We start from the raw sequence: 25,118 nt of genomic DNA, 5'->3' as shown, positions 1-25,118 counted from the left end.
GGGAGGGGATGACACAGGGTCTGAACACTAGGAGACAGGGCTCACGAGTCCCTCTGAGAAGTCTGCCTACTACATTGTGTGTCTGTCCTGGGTCAGCAAAGAGCTAGTGAGCTTCGAGCCTGAGGACCCAGCAGTTGCTGGCTTGTCTGCCCCCAGCTGACCTTGTCAGCCATTCCCATCTCCTCGGCCCTATTGTTTTGCTGTCTGGCTGAGAATAGGCAGATCGACTGATCCTGAAGTGACCGACAGCATGAAGCCAAAGTGGTGTGAAGGGGCCTGGTTGTGTGGGCCAGCACACAGGCGAGGCAGGCAGCCACGTCAGAGGAAGCTGAGACTCAGGAGGGCCTGTGGAAATGGGGCACGGGACGGATTGTCCTGAAGGAGCAAGCATGCCCACAGGGATTCCTCACAAGCAGGGGATTGTAACTTTATTCTCAAGGGTCTGCCAGGGTCAAAAGAATTTGCTATAAAGTCTCCTTCATAAGTTAAGGCAGAGCTTTCAACCAGGGTCCTGATGATCCCACTGGCCTTTGGGGGTGGGGATGACCCGGGCCATTGGGCATGTTGCCTTCCATCCCAGCAGCCTTAGCCCAGGGCTCTGGATCCTCTCCAGCTGACCCAGTGTGTTGTACGGATTTATCATTTCCCTATATGCCACGATGCAGGAAAGGCTGAGAGGCACAGAATTGAAAGGTGGTGTTGGGCTAAGAGACCCATGCAGGAGAGAACAGCCCTTGAGGCTGGCTCTCATCCTGGCGCCCGAACTTCTCCCTCAGCTGTGGGCGTGTGAATCCGATGCTTTATGAGCCCATCTCAACCCCCACCTTGCTGCGGGTGGTTTTCCATCGCAGGTGTCATCTATTATTGATGAAGCATGAAGAAGGCAGTGGTGAATAATTAAGCAGGTCTCAGGTGCTGTTTGAACACTGAAGAGGAGGAAAGAATTCTGAATTCTGTTGTGCCAGCAGGACACGAGGTGTAGATGCTTTCTGTAATGTTCCAGAAGGCCTAGGAGATTTCTCTGTGGTTTGCCTGATTTTAAGTCTCGTGTGATGGTGGTTCTCTGGTTAATAACTGAACGCTTTATAAGCTTTCCACAGCAGCAGGGAAGATTCTGATGGCTTCAGCCTGACCTCAGTGGTTCATGAATCCAAACCAAAGCCATTTTTAAGAGTGAGAGTGGGGTAAATCGCTTCTCCCATGAGTTGGGAAGAGCCCAAAGGTACGGAGTGTTCAATCTGGACTTGGGCATCAACACCCAGAGATTTTCTATCTTCTAAGTAGTTAATGGAAAGAAGAAAGTGAGAGATGCCCAGGGCTGTAGATGAGGAAGGAATATCTCCACCGCTCACCATTGTGGAGGGGGCTTTCTGGAATGGGGACCCACAGCTACACAAGGTGCATCGCACTGACCCGGATGATAGGAGGACAGTCCGGCTGCCAGCCAGCGCGGGCAGAAACACAAGGACAGGCAAGAGGGAGAGAGAGGGACACCTGTTTCCCACTCTGGCCTGCAGAGTCGTCCACAGCCCAGGAGACTTGTCGACTTAGCATGGGTGGCGTTTTCAGCTGTGAATTGTTCAGGTTCTCTGCTTCTCTTTTTTCCACCCGTTGACCCCATCACAACTCACTCACTAAACAGGTGGACTCAGAGAGAGACCTGGCAGCATGTGTGATAAAGGGTTTGGTGAGAAGGAAGGCTGAAGCCCTTTCTTAGGCTGAGTCTCTTGGATGTTCTGTGCCTTTCGTCTTTCTTGCACCCACGTCCTTCCCCATTGCTAGGGCTTGTTAAGAGGTAGATTGGCACTGAGAGGTCTACCTGTATCCTGTCTTCGGCCCTCAGAGCCACCCTGCCCACCTGTTGCCAGGGGCTCCCTCCACTTCGGTTCCACCTGACTTTGTACTGACCTTCCTTTACTCTGCCGAGGGCCAGTGATTATGATCCAGCTCTTGAGCCCAATTTGGGATTACCTGTTGGTTTGGGTCAAACCATACTGGCCTTGGGCACAGCTTTCTTTTCTGTGTTTGTATGGCTCGCCTGCCATACCGCCCTTACTCAGAGTGCATTGCAAGGATGTTGGAAGCACACAGCGAACCTCGAGTGGTGAGTGTCCACTTCCAGCGTCCTGACCCCCAGAGACATGGGCCTTGCATGGCCACCGTGTCCTCTAAACTTGCAACACAGGCCCAGGTGCGTTCTGACGCAGGCTCGGAGACAGCCGCCTTTTCCCAATCTCCACCCCTTCTTTGCACATGAGCTGGATGCTTTTTCACAGGTTCTATAAACGTAGCGGAGTTTAGAGGGTGTGAAAGTTTCTGCTTGCACCTCAGAACCGAGTTTATTTTCCCCAGAAATAGTAGGCGTTGCTGCCAGAAGGGATAGGCCAACCCCTTCTCCCGAACATCAGGTGATGGGGCTCGACCAGTGACGCACAACAGCAGGGGCCCTTCAGGCACCAAGGGGTTAATGCAGATGCCTCGTCTGACACCCCGGGAGGTGGTCCCATCTCCTGTTACAAGTTGCATTATTGACACCACTGAAAACAATCCACCAGCTGGGTCCTGGGATCAAGAGTTAGCCTCAGCTTACAAGTGGATGTACCAGGACTGGCCCTGCTCCCCAAGTTGCACCTGGAAAGATGGAGAATTTTTGGATGTACCGATTTGAGTGTCATGAAGAAGAGGTAGGTGGCTCCTAAGGGCTTCAGAATGACGTTTGCCTCTCTGCTCCCGGTTTTCCTCTCCTGGGGCTGTCACTGTAAATTCTCTGTGCATCCCTCCATACCAGGAGTAGGGGAACAGAACAGGAGGGATGAGGAGAGTAGGCAGTACCCAGGGTGGGAGGAAACATAGTCGGGTTTGCCCATTGCTTGGAAGTTCAAGATGACCTGTAGAGAGAGGAGGCCACTTGATCACATAGAAGGATGCCAGGCTCTTCACTTTCTCTCCATCAGTACCATGTTGTAATAAATGAGTTGCTTTGGGCACTGTCGCCTCCAGTTCTGTTCTCTGCGTTGTGTCTTTTGCGTCCACGATGCTGATGACAATGAGTGAGCTTGGTGCCTTGCCCATTAGGAATGGCTTTGCTAGATGAGTTAATGGGCATCATGTACCCTGTCCAGGGCCGGGCACATAGTAAGCCTTCCGTAAATGGCAGCCAGTATTGTTCTTAGTAGGTAATGTGTGATTACAGCAAATAATGTGCTCTTAGCCGCATCTCTTAGTATAAACTAAAAGTGACTGTGGTTTTTTCCTCTTACGGAACTCAGGTCCGGAGGTCTAGGAAAAGTAGTGCAGGACCCCGATGGGGAAGTGAGACACAGGTTCCCCTATTTGTTCTGTCAATTAGTGTCATGCATTTCACACACATACAGTGAGGCCCTTTCAAAGGGTAACAGATAACCTGTGTTTCCAGATCGGCTTTCTCAGCTGGTAAGTGATCTCGGAAGACAACAATGACTGGTTAATAGTTAACTTGGTATTTTGTTTTGTTTTGTTTTAGTCTGAGATCGTGGCTTCAGAAGCTTAGGGCCCTTTGGATGATAATAAAATGAATTATTTGCGGACAGTGAGAGCACCTCTGTGAGGAGACTGCTTCAGTGCAAGGCTCTCTGAGGTTCAGGGTGGCCCAGGTCTTGCCATTATTGCAGCTGTAACGTGGGGACTCGGGTCTGGGAGCACCCCCATCCCCTGTGGGAAAACAGAGTGAAAAAGGTTAGAATATTTTAACTGACAGTTATCTCAAAATGTTCGGTTGGTATTAATTGAATCCATTATAAATGTGTATATAAAACACTTCATTAGGCCCAGGCTATTATCATTTTAATGACATAATTATGCCCTTACAATGCCTATGCTAACTTTCTTACTTCACCACATTAAGGAAACAGAAATGTGCATTGATAATATGGTTCGAACTGAGAGTGAATAATTACGGATTTCTTAACCAGTTTCAATTTTCGAAAGCACGAACACATTTTGGAGCAAGAGAAACCTAATCATATTATTTGTTTCTTTTTTATAACTAACATGGAATAAGGTTAATTTAAAACAGCTTAAATCAGTAAGGAAAACAATGTACATTTATTTGAGAAAGGAGATAAAGCTGGATAAGCCAAGATGCATAGTAAGAAAGCTATTCAGTGATGCTGGAACTAGAGAAGCCCCACACAGGTCCCAAAACAAGTTTACCAAAAGGAGTAGAGTAGGTACCGTAGCCCACTGCAGGTAACCACACCCTTAAAATTCCTTATAGAACCAGAATGTTCAGGCTGGTAAGGAATTGAATGACCAACTGCTTGGTTATAGTCTGTATGAAATGCTACCTTTAAGAGCGCTTGTTCTTGCTGCGTCCACATTACTGTTCTCATCACACGAGGATGCATGGTTTGCAAGCAATGTCTGACAAGGAAGGAGTCAGACCATGATCAAGAATCAGTGATGTGCCCCTGGGTACCGGTACCAATATCCGTGTGAGCACGTAAGGGCAATGCTCCATGGGTTCAGAACTATGTGTATAAACGTATTTTTGTGTTTCCTTTCTCTTCTGGTACAAAAGGACTGATGTGCGTGCATCCTTCCATATGCTCAACACATTTATTGACCTCCTGTTGTATATTTTATGGAGAACCTGTATTAAGCACTTGGAGAAGAAAAAATTAATGAATCACACGTCCTGCCTTCATAGCGCTTATTGAAGTGTTGTAGGGCCCGCCTGGGTGGCTCAGTTGGTTAAGCATCTGCCTTTGGCTCAGGTCATGATCTCGGGGTCCTGGCATCAGCCCCGCTCCTCTGCTCAGCGGGGAGCCTGCTTCTCCCTCTCCTTCTGCCTCTCCCCCCAGCATTCTCTCTCTCAAATAAATAAAATCTTTTAAAAAATAAAGTATTGTAATTAAACTATCCTACAGTATTATATTTTAATAAAACCTAAGGGAGAAAGTGATGTCCAGAAGAATGGCACCAATAAAACCCAAGCAGGTCTCATAGGAGAGGGCTTCTGCTCATCCCAGAGAATAGGAAAGATTTCACAAAAGAAGTGACATTGGAAATGAGCCTTTGGAGACTGGTGGACATGTGTGCTTCAGACAAGAGCATGAACAAAGGCATTGCCCCCAAACACCCAGATTCTATAGGAGAAACAGAGAACAGCTCAGTTTGGCTTGATTTTAGAGAACTGGGAGGGGAAAATGGTGAAGAAATTAAGGCCAAACCTTGGAGTGCCTTAAGTGCCAAGATAAAGAGTCTAGTATTTCTTCCCCTCCCTTTTTTTTTTTTTTTAAAGATTTTGTTTGTTTAGAGAGAGTGCGCATGCATGAGCAGGAAAGGGGCAGAGGGAGCGGAGAGAGAGAATCTCAAGCAGACTCCAGGCTGGGCGCAGAGCCTGATACAGGGCTCAATCCCATGACCCTGAGATTGTGACCTGAGCTGAAACCAAGAGTTGAACACTTAACCGACTGAGCCACCCAGGCGCCCCTAGGATTTATTCTAAACACAAGCAGGAACCACTACAGTTTTTGAATCAAGGAGTGACTTGCTCAGAGCTTGTTAAAGTGGTATTTTAAAATGAGAGTCATTTCAGTACAAAAAAATAAAATGAGAGTCAATAGGTACTTAGTGAAAGGTGTCTGGTTATTTTAGTCAGTTTAGGTTGCTGCGTAAGAAAGATACCATAGGCTGGAGGGCTTACACAACAGAAATGTACTTCTCACAGTTCTGGAACCTGGGAAGTCTGAGAGCGGGGTGCCAGGCCCACCAGCTTCTGGTGTAGACCCCACCCCCTTCCTGGTTTGCAGATGGCGGTCTTCTCGCCATGTTCTCACATGGTGGAGAGAAGAGAGAGGAAGAAGGCTCTCTTGTGTCTCCTTGTAAGGGCACTAATCACATCATGAGCGCTTTACCCTCCTGACCTAATTACCTCCCAAAGGCCCCATCTCCTCATACTATCCCCCTGGAGCCTAGGGTTTTGATGTATGAATTTGAGGGGGACACAGTTAGTTATTAAATAATTCAGCCCCAGATAGATGTGGTAAAACTGTGTCATTCTTAAAGGATTATTTTCTCCTCCCCTTCGTTGGGGCGGAACTCCTGTCACTGAGTTTCCGTGGAGGAAAGGATGAACATGTGCTGGGACTTGTCACGGTTAGCTGGAGCCGGCCAGAGTCTCTAACCAAGGTCCTCACAGTAGAGTATCTTGGTGTGTCGTGGTTGTACGTGGGCTGTGTTATAAATTCACTCTTGCATATTGCACCTGATTCTCTTTTGTAACTCCATCACCAGAATAGCTTCACTCTCAGCCCTCATATTGCAAAATATTCTCCCATTCTTGAAAGGGAGATAGCGGGCATGCCAGAAAATGCGCACGGTCCTTGTATATACCCCCAGCCTTAGCCAGGAATGAGCTCTTCTTACCAATATACCACTGAGAGTCTTGGGGCTTATAAATTAATTTAGAGTCTTTGTAGTATGATTTTAGAGAGCCTTCTGTGTGCTTTTTAATTCTACTCCTGAGTAAAATTTTAATAAGGAAGGAAGCAAGAAGATGAGATGAGGAAAGCATCCCCGTGGGTGTGTGCTGTCCTTTTGAACGCTCCTCCACGGGGTGAAATACTTGTTACTGTCGGGGTCTTACAAGACTGTCGTCAGATGCCGGCAGAGTGCTTTGCGTGTACACGCAGGCGCTGAGCTGACACCCTGCGTGCATCGTCCCTGGCTAATCCTCACATCAGCCCCGGGAAGTGGGTGGTAACTGTTGTCCTCAGTTCTCAGGAGGATCAGAGATGAGGAGCTGCCCAGAGTCAGAACCGGGAGCAGAGAGCAGAATTCACACGCTGCTCTGCCAGATGCTGGGGCTAGAGCACTCAAGCAGCTCACTGTCCTGAAACTTTAAGAGCTTTACTTGTTAGGCCACATTCTAAAATTAAAACATCCCAGCCCTTTTCAAAGGAGCAGTGGAACTTGTACTCCCTGAAATCACACTGTGCTTTGGAAAATGGACCCCCGTATTGGAAAGCCAGGTCACGTTGGATTCAAAGACCAGACCCTGTGTCTTAGGAGTTGACTGAGTTTTTATTTCCGCCAACCAACAGGCTTGGCTCCAGGGCCTCCTGAGTCCCCAAGCGCTGGGGTGGGAATGGCATCTGTGTTCGCTCCGCTGGAGGCCTCCCTGCGCAGCCTCTGCAGGTGGTCTCTCCTCCCTGCTGTTCCTCGGCTCCCGCTCACGCCTCTTAGGGTAGCTGTCATGTCCCATTGTAATCATGCGGGCAAGGAATGTTGTTCTAAGGAATCCTGCAGAAGTTTACCTTCTAAAATTAATCCACCTAAAACGAGGACCAAACTTTCAAAGTATGGGGAGGAAGGGGGGGATTTGGTTAGCACCTTAGATTGCAAAACAATATTAAAAATTATAAACATAAGCTTAGTAGTTTTATTTATTGACGAATAACATGTAGGTTATAATTTCACCTACATGTGAATTCTTTTTTTTTAAAGATTTTATTTGAGAGAGCGAGAGAGGCAGAGGGAGAAGCAGGCTCCCCACTGAGCAGGGAGCCCGACATGGGGCTTGATCCCAGGACCCCGGGATCATGACCTGAGCCAAAGGCAGATGCTTAACGACTGAGCCACCCAGGAGCCCTTTATGTGAATCCTTAAAACAAAAAAAGTATTGATTTGAGGAGTTTTAATTTTTTTCAGAAAGGACCATCGAGTCACACACTAGAATAGCCTTCTTCAATTCACATTGTGACTTCTGCAGCATGACCAGAAGGGATCCTTCCAATTAGAAAGAGGACAATTTCACCAAAAACATGTGAGGGCTGATGCAGTTTTCGCAAGGGCCTCTGTTAACTGGTTTGGTATTCCAGTCACGCTCTTTCGAAGCACCTCTAGTAGCATCATCCTTTCTGTTTTATCGTCTGCTTAATTGTGAACTGGTGTTAACTCCACCAACTCTTTTACCCATGGCTGGTGTGAGCAGTCCTCTGACTGTGCCTACTTCAACTTGCTAAAATCCTGCCTTCTCTCTATTTTTGCAATATTTGCACTTGTACTCTGCAGCACCTTTGCAGGTTTCTGGTTTTCTGTTTTGTTTTGCTCTGGGCCTGGCGACACCAGATGGTCCCAACCATCAACAGAGACCAGCTGACAGAGACGTGGGCCAGGGAGATGCTAGGGTTGGAGGCGGAGGACTGTTAAGGTGGACGTCAGCGTCGCGAGTGGTCAGCTCAGTAGGGACTGCTTTGTGTCATTATGACTTCTGTTCTCAAGGACTCAGTGGCCACTGCATTCAGAGGCCACCCTGTGTGTATTTGTACGTCTGTCTCCTCTGCTAAGTAAGCCAGGGGCTCCTTGGGCGCAGGCAGGGATCTGGGCCTCCTCAGATGCTGTCCGAATTTCCATGGGAAATAAATGAATGCACAGTCCTGGTGGAGCTCACGTTCTTGTGTCTTTTGACTAAAATTTCTCCAGAAGTCTTTCAAGATCTCCGTACATCTCTCCCGGTCACTGCTTTGCACTCAGTCCTGAGGCCTTTCTGAAAAGGACGGTGTTCTGCCACAGCCCTGCGTCCCCAGCCCTGCCTACTCCCATCACCTGGAAAGGTATGCAGGATGGGACCACATCTCTTTCCTCCTCGTTTCTTGGCCCAATATCCAGAGCAGAGGTAGGCACGGACATGTCTGTTGCAGGAATAAATGAATAATCGTTATTTGCACACGACTTCTCTTCCCAGCAAGGACGGCCTAAAAGTTCCTTGAGCTGTTTGCTTCATCTCTACCACCCGCAGTACAGCCTTGGCCCCTAGGACAGGTTCGATTGGAAATAAAATGAGTGATCGGCTTTCCCTCTGGTTGCTCCTGCATCCTGAGGCCATCGCCGGCCTAACAACGGAACTATCTGTCTCCTGTCCTGGCGTTAAAGAACTGAAGTCTTATGGCTGAGTCTTTACTGCTCTGGCAGTAAAATTTAGACTGTAGTTGTGGAGAATCTGCTAGAACACAGTCTGCAGAGGACAAGCAGCTTAAGAAGACCTCCTGTAATTAACCGGGACAGGGAGTTACCACGTCGTCCTTGGACATTATAGATGCCTCCTACTAGATGCCCTGTGTGGTACGCAGTGAATTTCCCACATTTGCTTCCCATCCTCGGTTTCATTTGCTTGAAATTGAATATGCACCAGTGACCCAGCAGGCATGAGACCTCAGCCAGAGAAACACGTGGTAATAACTTACTTTGTGTATCATATTTTATCGGTTAAACTTTGCCTTTAGTACATTCTTTGAAAGTAGGAAGTGTTCTCTAATTTCTGGTTTTCTCTCCACTTTTGGGAGTATGGCAATGCGGAAGCTGGAGGAGAGGGGCAGAGCACTTTGAAAGCAGACGTTGGAGATGAATCAATACTCATACCTTTGTTTAAGCGCCATGGGGGCCGTGTCTGCTCTGAAGGCGTTTGTCCACCTTGGCTTTGTCAGCAGTGGTGTGTGGAGTGCTAGGCTTCCACAGGTGGGGTCCTGTGTCCTTGTGGAGACAGCTTTCAGCTTCAGAAGAGCTTGGCTGGAGCTCAGGTCAGATCTGCACAGGCAAAGACCCTTTTTTTCTAATTCAAAATGCAGATTTAACATTCCACACATAAGAGCATGAGAATGCTGTCCGAAAAGGGCTTCCCATTGACCACTAAACATTAATGAAAGATCTGCTTTCTGCAGGTTGGAAAACACGGTAGAGCTAGAAACGACCCTGAAATCATTTATTCAGCAAAGGCTTACTGAGCACCTGCTGTTTGAGACCCACGGCCAGGCACTTGGGATTCCAAAATGATTAAGACAAGATCCCTGCCAAAGAGTTCGAGGGGGAGGGGAGACCCACACATAAACAGATAATTACAAGACCTGACACAAGCCATCAGGGAGAACAGCACCGGGAATAGAGTCCGAGAAAGCTTCAGCAAGACACATGCCTTCAAATTCAGCGCTGAAGGTGGGCAAGAATGCGGGACAGCTCTCTAGATGGAGGTCATTAACTGCACATGCAAGTGGCAGGAAAAGTGAATGAACTCATTTGCATGCAGAGGGCTAGAGCATGGAGCATTGAGGGGACGTGGTCCCTGATGAAGGGCACTGCGGGTCTCTCCTATCCAGAGCCCCGTGGCAGGTACCAGGTCACTTAGCCTCACTTTGGAGTCTGACCTGCCCCTTCCACATCACAGCCTGCTGTCTAGATAACCGGCCTTCCCACAGCATCCTGAGATGATCCGACGTTTGCAGGGTTGCAGAGAATCCATTTTTAGAATTTAGATTTGCGACAGCAAATGGTTAGAAAAGGAAATAGGAACTGCTGGGCACTTTTGGAGGTTTTTTTTTTCTTTTTTTTTTTTTTTTAATGAAGGTGTTACACAGCCCTCAAACTGAGCTATTAAAGAAAAATCAGCTATCCTAGCTTCCCAGGGACCAGACCCTTAAAATCTTTGTAATAGAGAAAATGATTTGGGGGAAAATGGAGAGATGTAAATATCTAAGGAAGCCCTTCAAATTTGAAAAACTGGGAAAATTTAAAGGCACTGAAATCTCATGAGACTTCACTACATTAATTTTGAGTAGTCCAAACAGAGCTAACTCAGCCAGTAACCCTCAACTGTCTTGGGTGCCAAATGAAAAATTGTGTGAGTTTTTGGTTTTTTTTTTTTAAGGCATGCAGCACTGTTTTGTCGCATCCAGGGGCTGTGGGGCTTGGGGTCCTTTAGGTCTGCTCTTACCCTCTGCCCATCTTCTTGGCTTTATGCTGGAGGGGCCGATCTCTGCATGTGAATGATTAAGAGGCTCATGGGTCCTCATCTCCCTGCCCAGAATCAGATATATGGGCTCACAGAAAACAAATCCAGGCCTGACGGGAATAGATCGGGACCATGCAGTGTCTCAGTGTGAATAAAACTACATCTCAGCACATCATCGTTCAGTTCACTTGGTGCCCCCTGTGTTTTCCTGTAATTCAGACTTCCTGAAAAAGTTTTTTTTTTTTTTTTTTATGATTTCACATAATGCTCACTGAAGCCCCACTGTATATGAACGTGCCCCCTCCCCCACTCAGCACGACTGAGTTCGTGGAACATTCTACCTTTCCACGTAGAGGTACTCGGCTGAAGTTTCTACCTCGGCCTCCCCATGGGGACCAGAGATCAGAAACAGATTCAGCTCATGGGTGTTACTCTGCTTCCTTTGCCCAGGACGGAGCCCCCCCTCACATCGGCACAGTTGCTCTGAGAACAGATGCTTACACGGTTCTGTTTTAGGCCTTCCGTCAGATTTCACCAACAAACGGCGAAGCTGAGCGTGCTTGCTCTCAGAGGACCATCGCTACAGAATTAAGCATCCCTGTGGCTCGCCTGAAGATGCCCTTCATCTTTCAGGATTGAAGGAGCATGCAGAAATGTTTGGGTATCAGCTGGGGAGGGTTTCCAGCACCCACCCCCATCCAATCCTTGTGCCTGCTCACTTCTTTGGCCACTCATTCGGCGGGTATTTATGGAGCCTGTGCCGTGTCGGGCCCCGGCCTGGGGCTTGCCGTTCTCTTCCAGTGAGGCCTGCCTGGGCCACCACCAGAAGCGGTAACACACCTGCTGTGGACCATACACCCCGCATCTGTTCTTCTAACCCTTATTTTCAAACAGAGCATTTAATAAAGGACTTTAGAACTGTTTCAACAGCAGCCAAGATCAAGCATCCATTGTTTGGATGCTGACATTTCTCTGAATTTTCAATACCTGTGGATTAAATGAGAAAAAAATATTTGAAATCTGGGCTAGAGAAATATGGGTGGTGTGGTTTCTGGTCATCAGTCCCAGCTGCCTCTTTGAAAATACCTGTTTTCATTTTTACATTTCCATTCAGGTAATCTTGGGCAAGTGATTTTATTAAGACAATGAGTACCCGAAGTGTTTGTGAGAAGAATTTTGAAAACCACAGACCTTTGTGTCTCCTCGTTAGCTTTATTCATTCAGGGCTTTAAGTTCAATATACTCAGCTTTTGCTATGTTTAAACACTTGGCCAAAGGAGGAAAAGAATGGCTGAGCTTTCAAGGATTCCTTTGAAAACATGGCAGGAATTTAAAAGAAAGCTCGAAAACCCCGGGCCTTTTAGGGACTGTTGGTGGCTCCTCTTGCAAGGAAGTTTTCTCGCCGTAGAAGTGTTTGTTCCATTGTGTTGGGCTTTCTCCTCTCAACCCTACCCCTGCCCCCGCAGGTGTTTGTGTGCCCTCAGATACTCACTGTGTCCTTCCCTTGCTGTGTTCCAGTCTCCGTCTCCTGGCAGTTCCTCCCCGCTGGGTGCAGAGTCCTCGAGCACAGCCCTCCACCCCAGCGACCCCATGGAGGCCTCCTCCAATAAAGAGGTAGGGTGCCATTTTGTTTCAGAAGACACCAGCCTTTGTTGTTTTATTCTTCTTCTGGTGTGAGTTTTCTTCAGCTTCCCACACAAATCCCCCGAACTTCCCCCGCCCCCCAACCACCCACACCACCACCAGGGAGAGAAGTTCTAATCTCTCCTCTCGAGCATGGAATTCGGTGACGGAAGTGGCACCATCCAGTCTGATAGCCACTGGCTACCATTTATTTGATTAATAAATAAAATGGAAATTCACCTCCACAGGCACAGTTCAGGTGCTCAGTAGCCACATGGAACTAGTGGTTTGTTGTATTGGACGGAGGAGATGACAGAGCATTTCCAGTCATTCCAGAAAGTTCTCCTGGACCGTGCTGGAAATGGAATCTTAAGAACTCTCTGTAGCAGCATCCTTCCTCACGGCATTACGAGCCTCTGAGAGGAGGTTGCTGTGTGGTTTGGGAAGTGGGCTGGTTTATTAAATACCCATTTATTTCAGGCCCAAGTGAAATATCTTTCACGACACCAAGGTGACCACTTGTCCTGGTTTACCTGGGGTGGTTCCAGTTCACACCTGTTGTGCAAGCTGTGGACCCAGGGAACACCCCTTTCTAAAGCAGTGCTGTCCCAGAGAACGTGTGCAGTGATGAAAACGTGCACTGTCCTGTATACAGGCGGGCCCCAGCCACAGATGCCTAGCAAGCTCTTGAGATGTGGCTCGTGGGACCGAGGAACTGAATTCTGCTTTATTCTGTTTTGTTCCATTTTAATTAAAAAGTCACGTGTGGCTAAAGACGACTAGACAGTGCAGCCCGAAAGTGCCCCTGTTGGTGGTCACCCTACAGATGGAGGCCAGCCTGAGCCCCAGCAGAGAATATTTAAGTGAGAAAATGCTGCCTGCTCCCGCTGAGGTTTCTGGGGCTGCGAAAGGACAGGTGCTCTTCCCACAGGGAAGCCACTGCGTTTTCCCACACTGTTAACCCCCAGCAAATGCCACCTCCACCTAGTATTGAACCAGGGTCAGGTGAATATTGGCCTGCACCAGAGTCTACATGTGGGTTGAGCTCACTTTAAATATAGATGTTGCCTAATCAATGCTGAGGGTATGCACGAAAGAGGTACACCATATAATGAATGATTGTCTCATTTTCCTTCTCTTTGTTAATAATACTGTTTTAAATGCAGCTGAAGAAAGCAATCTCCATTTTACCCTGAGTGGCAGATCACTTCTAAAGGGTGTCTTCATTAAAATATACCCTTAAACTATCATTGAATATACATCCATTCGCCATTAACTATTCATGCAGGGAGAAGTATATTCTCTAATAATCTGTTTATATTAAAGCAAACAAACATAAGGAGACCTTCTCTGAGATGACACCAACATTAAATTTAAATTTGACATATACTTTGTCCTTCTCCAGTCTTGTCCTCAGACCCTAGGTCACGGGAACAGGAGTAGCAAGGTCACTGTTTCTGCTGACCCCAGATCCCGCAGCTTTGCCTTATACTTTATTCATAGTACAGGGATCAGTGAGAACCAAAAGCAAGAGGAAAGGAATCAAGGCCACAGTGATAATAACAGCAATGAGAGTTACCGTTTCTTGAGCATTTACAGCATTCAGGCATCAGTCCAAGCAAATCACAGGTAGTATCTCATTTAATCCTTAAAATAATTCTATAAGGTAGGAATCACTGTCCTCATTTTTGTTGAGGAAGCCTAGAGGTTCAGTAACTTACTTGAGGTCTAGGGCCCACAAGTGGTCAGGCCAGGATTTGAAACCAGAGCTCCTGTGGGCCCAGGCTCTTAACACCAGGTGAAAAGTGCCCCAGGCCACACACATGCTGCATAGACAAGCTAACTTGTATGTCTTTATTCCAATTGTCAGACCTCCAGGCTCTGCACATGGTTCAGTCTGACCTCCTGGAAAATCCCAAAGATTTTGGCCTTTCATCTTCTTGAATGTGGCTTTATTAATTCTTGCATGTTAAGGATCAACTGATGTTCATCTCTGTCCACATGTGAGAAAACAAAGGGCTAATCAGACATCCGAATATTCAGCATTTGATTATCCATCAGATATAATAAGGCAAATTTGTTAGTTTCTCAGTTCCTGCAGGACTTGGCACATGTTTCTGCATACCCTTAGCAATACTGATGAAAATCCTCTTTGTGTGCAATAATTAGAGATTCTTTCATTTCTCAAAACTCTTTTTTTAAAAAACTTACTACCCCAGAGACTAAAGAAAGCCAGTCATGAGTTTATGAATAGAGAATAAGTAAATGTACCAAATGCCCTCCGTTGTGGCTCTAAATAAAATGGCATCTTTTAGAACTATAGACTAAAGTAATTCTTTTGTAGCTTCTGCTGTAATCTGGGGACTGTCCTTGAGATTAGCCTTGAAAAGTGTCCTAATAGCCCAAGAAAATCTGAATTGGCTTCTTGGATTTACCTGGAGGCTAACCCATTTTGACAAAACAAAATAAACCCTCTCTACCCCAGACCCCTCGCTGCTGAGGACAAGGCCAGGGGAGGTGTGGGGAATAATAATTTTAAAGTCTTTGGTCTTTATGAAGAAACTAGCTTCCATCTGCATACCATGAAGTTACGGATTTTTGTTTGTTTTTAACCAGAATTAGACCCGGTTATTGGCACTCACCTGGGCCTGTCTTCTCACTTGGAAAGTAAAACTAAAGTAAAGTGCTGGGGAAATTGGAGTTCTCTTTCCTCCTGTGCACATAGCTTAGCTTGGTGTGCATTTTTCTGTAAATGCATCAGCAGCCAGTGATCTTTCATTCCAGTGGACTTGTGTCTTTTGTTTCCTTAAAGGTAATCCTTTCTGAAATGAGAAACCCACCATCCTTGGTGTAACGAACAATTGCATCCCAGTGAGCACATTCTGGCAGGTTTCCTGCCAGGTTGCCTTGCGTGGTATATTGTGTGTTTAGTGTTAAATTCTTGTCATTGTCCTGAATTGAGTGAGATTCTTAAACCTGGGTGTCTTTGCCTCCGGTTTCTTTTATATGTAACGGTTAACTACTATTTTTAGAATGTTGTGCAAGGAGTAAGTGGTTAGTCGTCCCTCTGCGGTCTCCATCTTCCACGTGGAGAGCACTGTACTCAGTACCACGAGATGGAGCTGTTCCTGTGATGTCCCAGCCCTCTTTTAGGCCCTGACTCTCCCAGCCGCCAGGCACCCCAGAGTTTACCATCAGCCTAGGTCAATCTGTTGAGCAGCTGTGCTGTACTAGATACCCTTTTCCTAAAAGGTACATATTTAAATGACAACTTAATACTTGCTAGGTTCTTTTTAAGATTTATTTATTCATTTATTAGAGAGAGAACAAGCAGGGGGGAGAGGCAGAGGGAGAAGCAGGCTTCTTCCCGCTGAGCAGGGATACTGACGCGGGGCTCAATCTCAGACCCCCGGGGTTGTGACCCGAGCCGAAGGCAGATGCTTTAACTGACTGAGCCACCCAGGCATCCCAGTACTTGCTAGATTCTTAGCAATGAAAATCTTTAGGCTTTCTGAGGATAACCTTTGGTCATGCAAACCTTCCTTTTTGCTCAGTTGAAGGACTCTTGTCTTTGGCATTGGCTCTTCACTCCCCTGCAATGCTCACATCACCCTGCCCCAGATGTATCTGCCTCAGAATCTGACTGGATAAAGCAGGAATGAATTTCCTACTCTTATGCCACTCAGAGTTATTTCTAGGCCATTCACTTACGGAAGGAACCAAATGGTAAGTGTTGCTTCTCTGAGAGCATTTAAACCGCCATCCGGTCAGGTTCTAGAAGTCTTCTAGCCGATCATGCCCACGTCCAAGCGTGCTGTTGGAAGACTGACCCTTGCTATGGGGTCTTAGTATAAGAAATTCCAGGGTTTTCAGTTCACTCCTGTGTTTACTGTGTTCTTATTTTAAGGTAACACATAATAATTACTTACATAATGGAATTTTTAAACCAGTAAGAGGTGAAAGGAGGAGAGGAAACTAGCAAACATTTTTAGCACAGTGAGAGATTACTGAAGCAGAGACCTCAAGGGTAATAAAATTCTCCCAGGGAATCCAGATTTCAACATATAATCACATTTTTGGTGCTTTTACTAATCCAGCAGTTTTGCACTTAGAAACCCAGATTCTTAAGAATACAAATTCAGCCCTTTGTATTGCTTTGAATTGATTAGGGACTTTGGTCTGTGGGATATTTTTTTAAACTGATGGACCTCTCTCTGTGGAATGTAACATTTTCAGATTATCTAAAATATGAATAGATGTTCTGGGCTTTGGGTAACCTTTAATAAGAAATGTGTGTGTTTATTCACGCTTTTCTTTCCGTATCCAAAAATGTTTGACACCTGGTTAATATCTGTCATTGGCAATCTATTTTTCATGTCGCATGAATAAAGTTGTGTTAATGCATTTTTCATCACGCTTTGCCCTTTTTGAAACCTCTTTGTCTTGATTACAGTCAAGAAAAAGCTTGGCTTCATTTCCCACCTACGTTGAAGGTAAGAGCTGAAAAGAAAGTAATTGAATATTGAGTCATGCATGAATCTCCTAGCATTTTGCGTATTTGAAGCACTGGGCTATAAGACCCCAGTGGGGAAGAAAGGCCACGAAGTCGCTCACTCACAGTCTTAACAGTCCTGGAATCTTAGACTAAAAGAACAATTGTTGTGAGCCTGTCAGAGAACCTCCCCCGACCTTTGCTGATTCTGTCCATGAGAACCTGAGCTTGCAGGGAGGCTTTGGACTGTTTCCAACTTAGAGACAGTCATATGACATCTGAACTCAAGACTCCTTATCTCCATTCCAGGACACCTCTTAACATCCATCAAGGACGAGTGGGAATGAACTTTAAGGGAGACATTTTGGTCCTCTTAATTTAGGGGGGGGGGAGACCTTACCAATCATTCCCATCTCTTGCTTAGATGAGTTAAGCATAATAACATTTATCAAGCTTTTACTCTGTGCCAGATGCACACTTTCCATATAATAACTGATTGAATCCTCACATCTGTTTTGTGAAGCGGGCTTACTACCCCCATGTTATGCAGGAGAGAACTGAGGCATTCTTACTCAAGGCGAGGTGGGTGACTTTCCCAAGATGGCAATTAGCGAGTATCAGAGCCAGGCTGTGAGCTGTCAGTCTGATGCCACAGATCTCCACGTAAAGGGTATTCTGTGCAGGGCAGCCACGTAGGGTTGTGCAGGTTATTCACTGTTCAAGGGACCCAGTCAGGAGATCTAGTGGGGCCAGAACTTGGCCCACGCTAGGCACTCCAGCTTGAGCTCAGGCCACACAAATGGAGTGCGTATTCTTCACCCACACAAAGACCCTCTTTAGCTGGAGGTGCCACTGATCCTCTGCCAGAGAGGATCACAGATGCTTTTGCAGGTAGGGTAGATTGTCATTTCCTTGAAAGAGGGTTTTCTGGAGATGAGAGAATACTCAGACACCGCTTGGAGGCTCTGTCTGGCCCTTGGATCCTGTGCATGAACAGTCAGTGCATCCCCACTGCCTGAGAGTGAATCACCAGGATTCATACACCTCCCTGACCCCACAGCCCTGAAGCTTAGGTCAGCCTCATAGGTTTGATTTAGTTACTCAGGTCTCTTTCTTGAGTGACCTGTAAATTACTTGTGCCGTTTTTGCAAGACTCCAGAATTCCACGAGTACTCCTCGGGGAGTTTCCGAGAGTTTGGAAACTCCATTCTTCATAGGCGTTCCACCAAGCTCAGCATTCACGTGAGTGTAACAATGACACGCTTGTGTTTGTTCACCCACAGAGCAACGCAGAGACCTCCCTGAAAGGAAACACGTTCTAAGAGGCCAAAATGACACCTGCAGTTCTTCAACTTAGGGCCATTATAATGTTTAATTTTTTAACTTTTAAAAAATACACCAAAATGAAGTTATGGGCTTAGGGCTTTTTTTTTTCCCCAGGTGTGATCTGGTGGCAGTGATGTTTGATTATGATCAGTTTCCCCAGAGGATAAATGGCATAAAATTGTAGCTCAAATGTATAGTGTCTTTAGGTCCAATATTTCTGTCTCTCGGCTGGTTGACATTTATACAAATCATGTAAATATTATTTGGATTGCTCTTACACCTCTGTGCATGTCCACACTTATTATGGTTGAAGAGAGAAACTTTCAGGGGATAGAGCCAACTCAGAGATGAATATACAGTACTGGAAGTCCCATAGAGAAGTATGTCATTAATTCTTATTTTTCTTTGAACATGCATTATTTTCACAAAACAAATGGAAGGTTTTTAAAAGTTACTATCCCAGACGAGATCTTTTTTCTCAATGCCTGGTTGGGCAAAAATGGTATGTTTAAATAACACTTAAACCCATCACATGAATTTATGATAGGAGGCTGATAATCTTTCACTTTTTACAAAGTATAATGTGGGTACAAACCTGTCCATGTATTATTTTGGCTAGAAGCACTTCCCTGCTCTACAACTAAAACTGTCTGTTGGAAATACCCTGAATCCTTCTCACATCTAGGAAAGTTTCAGGGCGGGGAGCATGTGACTGTTGAGAAGGTGAATAACTAGCCCATAGTGGAGGCAGGTTGGCTGCCTACCTCTCACTGTCCAGAAGCCTTTCTCGGAAAGACCTAGAAAAAGGCAAATAATAGGTTTCCTTTATTTACTACACAGATGCTTTGTGAAGACCTTTCTTAAAACACTGTTAATTTCTTTGTTTCAACCACCACCTTGCCTTTAGAGAAATGATCAGATTATTTTAAGATTGTACCCTCATAAGTAGCTTATCACAGGAAGCAGCTGGTTAAGCTCAAGATGAGCTCGATGTTGGGGGATAAAAATAAAAATCATTTCAGATTAGCTTTCCAAAAGGAAAAAGCAAATTGTTTCCATTTCCAGTTATCTAATTTAAGAGCCTGAGGTTTGAACAGTAGGTTAAAACGTATATTTTAATTTCCCCAAATATGGCATTCAAGCCAAAGAAAATACATATGTTTTCATTGTAGAATTAAAAGCCTTTCTTGGTGCATCTGTTATAAAGTTATGTATTAGTCCTAGACATGTTTTAATTTCAAGTAGGGTTTACAGATGATTACAGTTAGAATCAGATGCCCCCACTTTAAATATTTTAAACCTAAGGTTTGATTTCAAAAGGCCAGTCAGTGAGAACAGAAAATTCCTTGGAATTGATCTGTGTGTGGATGCCAGCCGGGAACTTGAGAGCCTGTAAGTCCACACGGTCGGCAGCAAGAGACTCCAGCTCTGGGGTAACGTCATCTGCCTCGCAGAATTGGGGTCAGAGGCCATTATGGGAATCCAGACATTCTGAGGAAAATACCCCTTTTCCTGATTTATAAAGTTTGTTTTCCCCGTTATGGCTAAAATGGGAAGAGAGAGAGGCGGATGATGGCAGGCGAAGGAACTGTTATCATATGGGGTTTTCTAATAAAGCAGCCTCGCTGTTCCCCTAGCCACATGTCTGGCACCCATTTATTTGACACCCACTGGGTGACAGACATGGATTAGACACGAGTGCCAAAGAGGAACATGACGTGGTCTTTGTCCCCCAAGAGCTCACAGTCTTAACAGGAGAAACAACATCCCCTTGTCACTGATTTCATGTTTCATATTTAAATAAACACATCACTTCTCACAGTAAATGGCCTGGGCGACGTGGATTAAGAGGAAATTGTTCCTTCCCTTTGAAAGCAAGGGGTGAGTGAGAGCAGACGCGGGGAGACGCCTCAGACTTGGCAGGGTGTCCGACAGGGGGAGGGGAAGGGGCTGCACAGTCAGGGGGCTCTGTTAGGGGCACACCCCAGGGTGGCTTCACTCACTGCTGCGGCTCTGTGTGTTACAGTTCCTGGACCCTGTGACCCCGAGGACTTGATCGATGGGATCATTTTTGCTGCCAATTACCTTGGTTCCACCCAGCTGCTGTCGGACAAAACCCCCTCCAAAAACGTGCGCATGATGCAGGCCCAGGAAGCCGTGAGCAGGATCAAGGTGAGGGGTGCGAGGGGCGGATGCAGGGGCCTGAGCCGTCCACACTGGTCTCCCCATACCTCATGCATCCAGTGCCGAGTTTAGGGGAGCATGGATTGGGACTGTGCACCTGCCAACAGTTCTAAACAAAAAAAGTGTGCCAGAGTCCTTATGTATCAATACTGTATGTTTGGGGTGTTCCTAATGGCCAGTGTTGAGAAAAAGCACGTATGAACATAAGCTTTGGAAAGCTGATATAATGAGGAAGGATGTCATTTCGAGCATTACATCTCCAGTGTGAGAGCTTTATCCCTGTATTTCCATGGACATAGTGATCAGTGACTTGAACCCTCACGGGACCACATGGGTCAGACTCGGTCTCGTGCTTTTCAACCAGCTGGTCCCACTCAAGCCAGACTGAACTGGTTTGCTTCAGGCACCACGAACCACTGGATCAAATCTAACCAGAATGAGTCAGTGCCAGGCTACCACAGTTCAAACTAGTTTGAGCCAGTCATAACCTGTTGGAATCTGTTTTATCGTGATTTAAAAAGGAGCAAGCCTGTTTGATCCAAGAATTGCTTTCATCTGGTTTAAACCATTCACTGCTAGCTTGAGCCAACCAGAGCTAGCTTGACCCCGTGGAAATGCAGAGCTCTAGAATCTCCACCACAATGCCAGGACCACCTGGAATCCTGGACGGATGCAGGGCTCCAGGGACACGTCCCCTGCCATTAAAATGCCACCAGCACTTGGAACCACTGGGCAGCCAGGCTGGGGTCACAGCACCACCAAAAAACCCAGAACCAGGTATTTCAGGCAAGTTGGAACAGGTTAGGACTCACCAGGCTTGGTTGTATCCAGCTTCAGCTGGTCAAAATCACATTCGTCCTCAGGGAGCCATTCCCCCTTCCCTGTGGTCTTGTGCACACATTCCCCAGTCCCCTCCTGGTATTTGTGTGGCCGTGTGCAAAGAGGAAGAAGCACAAGTGTAAGGCGGTAACTTAGGGTCCTTCATCCGGGAAAAGGTATTTCTTGAGCACTTAACTCGAGTGTGCAAGGCTGTTCACCGTCTCGAGAGGGAGGGGAAATAGATCCTTCCCCTCCGCTCCGCAGCACCAGCAGAAATGCATCAAGCCAGCGAATGTACAGGGTGGACCCGAGCAGGAGGGAAGGGGATGATATGGTGGGTGCCCAGGAGTGCGGGGGCCCCCCCTGCGGGCAGACTGACGGGACCAGGGAGCAAAGAGGCACAGAGGTCATGTAGCGCAGAGGCGGGGTTTCTCGCCCTTTTGCCCACACTGACTCCCGTGTTATTCACGTGCTGGGAATGGAAGCAAGAGGCCCTCACTGTGAGGACCGAGCCCCCTGCTGCCCGCTCGTGGTGCACGTCCCCGGGGTGCTGTCGGAGTGTCCCCGGTCCCCTGTCATTGCGTCCTCATTGAACTGCCATCCGTGGCTTCCAGGGCCACGAGTCGCTGGCTCCTGGAAGAGGCACTTCTCTCCTGAACTCAGCACCACTTCTCCCCCGAGCTGTCTGTAGCACGGCAAGGCCACGCTGCAGCGTCCTATGCTGCTCCCGCCGCGGCCGTTTCGGGAAAGAGGATATCTAAACCAGAGAGCAGCTCACAACTGCACAACAGGCCAATGTCATGATTGCTTACGGGAGCCCGCCCGCTTCTTCGGGGTGTCCAGGACCCACTCCACCACTTCATCCAGAACCTGTGAACCTCATCTGTGCTTCAGAGACCCTCCGGCCACACGGCCCACTGCTGCGGAGGCCGTATCTTCTCCCAAAATTAGCCTCTGCCAGCATGACTGACGGTGGGAAGGTCCACTTCTCTCGAGGGGAGGCCCACCCCTACCCACAGAAATGTGTGCCTCCCAGCAGGACCACCCCATGCTAGCGTATCCAACTGACCTTCATACCTTCTGGGTCTTTCAGACTCGTTAATGTTACCAGTGGAACATCAGGTTCCCGTTGAGCTGCCCATCCAGTCTTGGCCTAATTCCTTCTAACAGTCTCCCCTTATCCTAAAGAGGTGGCATGAATACCTCTAGATCTCCCCAAAGTCTTCCTGAATTGAGGATGTCCCAGGTGCAGCATTCAAAACAAGAACACACAGATCTGTATGAGACAGCAAGCTACTTTTCAGGCACTGTCCTTTTCAGGCGAATAACTTAGGGACATAATTCTGACTCCTGATGTCCCACAGTTATCAAACAGAGCACGTTAGGATTTTGTTAAATTAATATTTGTTTAGCAGAGCCCCATGGTGCCCGATGGTTGAGCCAAAGAGCACAAGGGAAGTGGAAATAGAAACGTTTGTTACTCACAGGTCCTCAGGAAGGAGCCAGTATGCTTCAAGGGGGCCGCAGGCTGGGGGTCAAGGCCAAGTGAGTGCAGGCAGAAGGTGAGACAGAACTTGGGGTACATGCCCTTATGAGGGTCTGTAAGTGGAATACTTTGTGGTTCCTGGGTTTGAATTGGCCAATTCATACCAAAAAGAGCAAGGTTTTGGTAAGCTCCACGGGGGTCTTATCTAAGGGGAGCACAAGGGGAAGGCCCTGGAGGTGAGGAGGACTGTTTATTACAAGGGCTGTCGGGAATTTATATCAAGAGCTTACATTTGCCTGTGACTCGGTGGGGTGTTATCCAGGGCATGCACTTGCCTCAGGGGCTAGTGTCCGTGTAAGGTTACTGCAGGCCGCTTGACCAAACAAAATGGATGCCGAGGCAGCAACGCTATGAAGCAGCTTCACCTCTGGACACAGGCTAATGGTGCTGCTCACTTCCCCAGGATCAGCAGGAGTGCAAGGGCCTGGCATGCCTCACTGAGTGGTTTTCTGACAGATGGGGGCCACCACCTCCAGAAGGGGCTTTAGGAAACAGGTGGGGGCACTTTGGGGTGCCACAGTGTCTGGGGAGTATTTTTACTGGCAGTAGTGGGCCAGAACCAGAAATGCTTAATACCCTGTAATGTCCAGGCTGGGGCACAGGATGCAGATTTAACTCCCACAGAAGGCCAGAGCACCCCTCTGCCCCTGTCAGGAAACATTGCCGGAGCCCATTCAGGTGACTCCCCCAGCACAAAGCAGCAGTCCGCCCCCAAAGGAGCGCCAAAGCCCTCCGAGGCTTTGAGAAAGAGTTCTCCTAGCTTCTGTCCATCAAGGTTTCAAATGTGTTCAGGTCCGGGTTTCATTCTGGGCACCTTGTGGTAGCCCTTGACTCCCACGGATAGTTTGTCTTTCCACTGCTCTGTGACATGTATCTGGTACCGTGTGACCCCAAGGAAGGAATCAGGCACATCCCTGGAACAGAAAGCCATGGTCGGGGTAGGCTCCGCCACCCAGCACCAGAACCCACCCAGGACCAAGTGTGATGTGAATTACAGCTTCTCAGTTCCACAGTGAGGTCTGAAAGCACGCTTTTCCCTTCCTAAAGCCCAGCTTCCCTGATGGGAAACCAGAAAGTTTACTTTGAAGCTTCAGAGGATGGGGATCCAGAGTTGACAAAAAAGTTAGATGGTGGTGTTGGTCAGAACAAGCAAGGTGAGGCTGTCAGATTAATCCATTTTAGACCTGCACAGAGCAGAGTAGACATCTGGAAAACATAGATTTATTTTTATAGCAAATTATGGTAGTGTGAGGAATTCATTATAGAGTGGTAAAGTTAAACAGGTTGCATTTCATTTGTAAGTATCATTTTGCAATGTGCTCCTGTGCATCTGAAGGAACTGCTGCCTGTCATCAGATATTTCCTGCCTCCTGTTCATTTTCCATTTGAAGGCCCGTCAGATTGCGTGACTTTACACACAGCCTGACGCTTTTTCAATTTCAAACTCTAGGTGGAGTCTGTGCTCAGACCCACGGTTTATTTTCTGCACCCCCTAGAAAGTCAGTGTCGGGATGTGCACCGACATTTCACGTCCTGCAGAGGGCGCCAGGGGTGGGGGGCCTGGAGCATGTATCCCCATCGTTCGGGATGGTCTCCCCAGCGCATGCGCTGTGGTGCCCGCACGTGCCTGGGAGACCCCTTTCTTTAAGGGAGGTGGTGCCACGCTTTTTTCCTAAAGAGAGGCTGACCTTTCAGGAATGAGTTCTTCTAGGCCACCTCTCTAAAGATGCAGCGAGGAAGGAAGCTACAGATTTTACAGTGTCCAGGAGGAAAGGGAAGAAGAAAAGCTTGTTGGATTGATTTGGAAATCCGTTTAGCAATATCCTCAGCCCAAACTGATTAGTAATTTCCGCCTTGGTACTCTGATCTGAACGAAGACAGAAGGGTGTTCTGCTGTTTCTGATTCCTCCTCCTTCCCCAGTTCCCCGCGGGGTTCCCGTCTGACCCCTCTTTCTTACCTCGGCCTACATGGTTTGTTTGACCCGGTGGATGCGGCTGAGCCCTTCCTCACCTGGAGCCCCGTGTAGACATAGCCGTTTGTGCTGCTTTATTTCTGAGCAAACACGAAACCTGAAGCCTGGCTTTCAAAACCGTCTTTAATTTCTCTTCCATTGGTCGATTGGGGTGCTTATTGGATGTACACTTGGAGTTTGAAGAATTAATATTTTCTTAATTTAAAAGATTTATGGGTTTATTTGCCAAATGGGGAGAGAATTTGGAGTTGGGGTTTGGCCAGAAATTTTCTACTTAATGTGAGAAGAAAACAAGGGAATTTGGTTCTGAAAGCAAAGTGTTCCTCTGCAGACCCTTGTGATAGGCATCTCAGGAAATAAAAAAAACACCCAAGAACCAGTCCTTGACCT

General features: G+C 47.1%; 1 protein-coding gene across 1 annotated transcript in view; it reads left to right on the top strand.

The window, feature by feature from the left end:
- APBA1 (amyloid beta precursor protein binding family A member 1) overlaps window positions 1–25,118 on the top strand; it is a 207,746-nt gene that overhangs the window by 138,206 nt on the left and 44,422 nt on the right. Inside the window, exons 3-5 of the mRNA XM_028117358.2 lie at window positions 12,284–12,379; window positions 16,842–16,881; window positions 20,233–20,378. Of these exons, the coding sequence (XP_027973159.1) occupies window positions 12,284–12,379; window positions 16,842–16,881; window positions 20,233–20,378 (282 nt within the window). The remainder of the gene's footprint in view (window positions 1–12,283; window positions 12,380–16,841; window positions 16,882–20,232; window positions 20,379–25,118) is intronic.

Source organism: Eumetopias jubatus, unplaced genomic scaffold (genome assembly GCF_037043125.1).
Source record: "Eumetopias jubatus isolate StellerSeaLion01/CBP00866 unplaced genomic scaffold, mEumJub1_p1.0 scaffold_15, whole genome shotgun sequence".
In the NCBI taxonomy this organism is placed as follows: domain Eukaryota; kingdom Metazoa; phylum Chordata; class Mammalia; order Carnivora; family Otariidae; genus Eumetopias; species Eumetopias jubatus.
The sequence above is the reverse complement of the archived record's forward strand: the minus strand, read 5'-3'. Positions and strand labels throughout refer to the sequence as shown.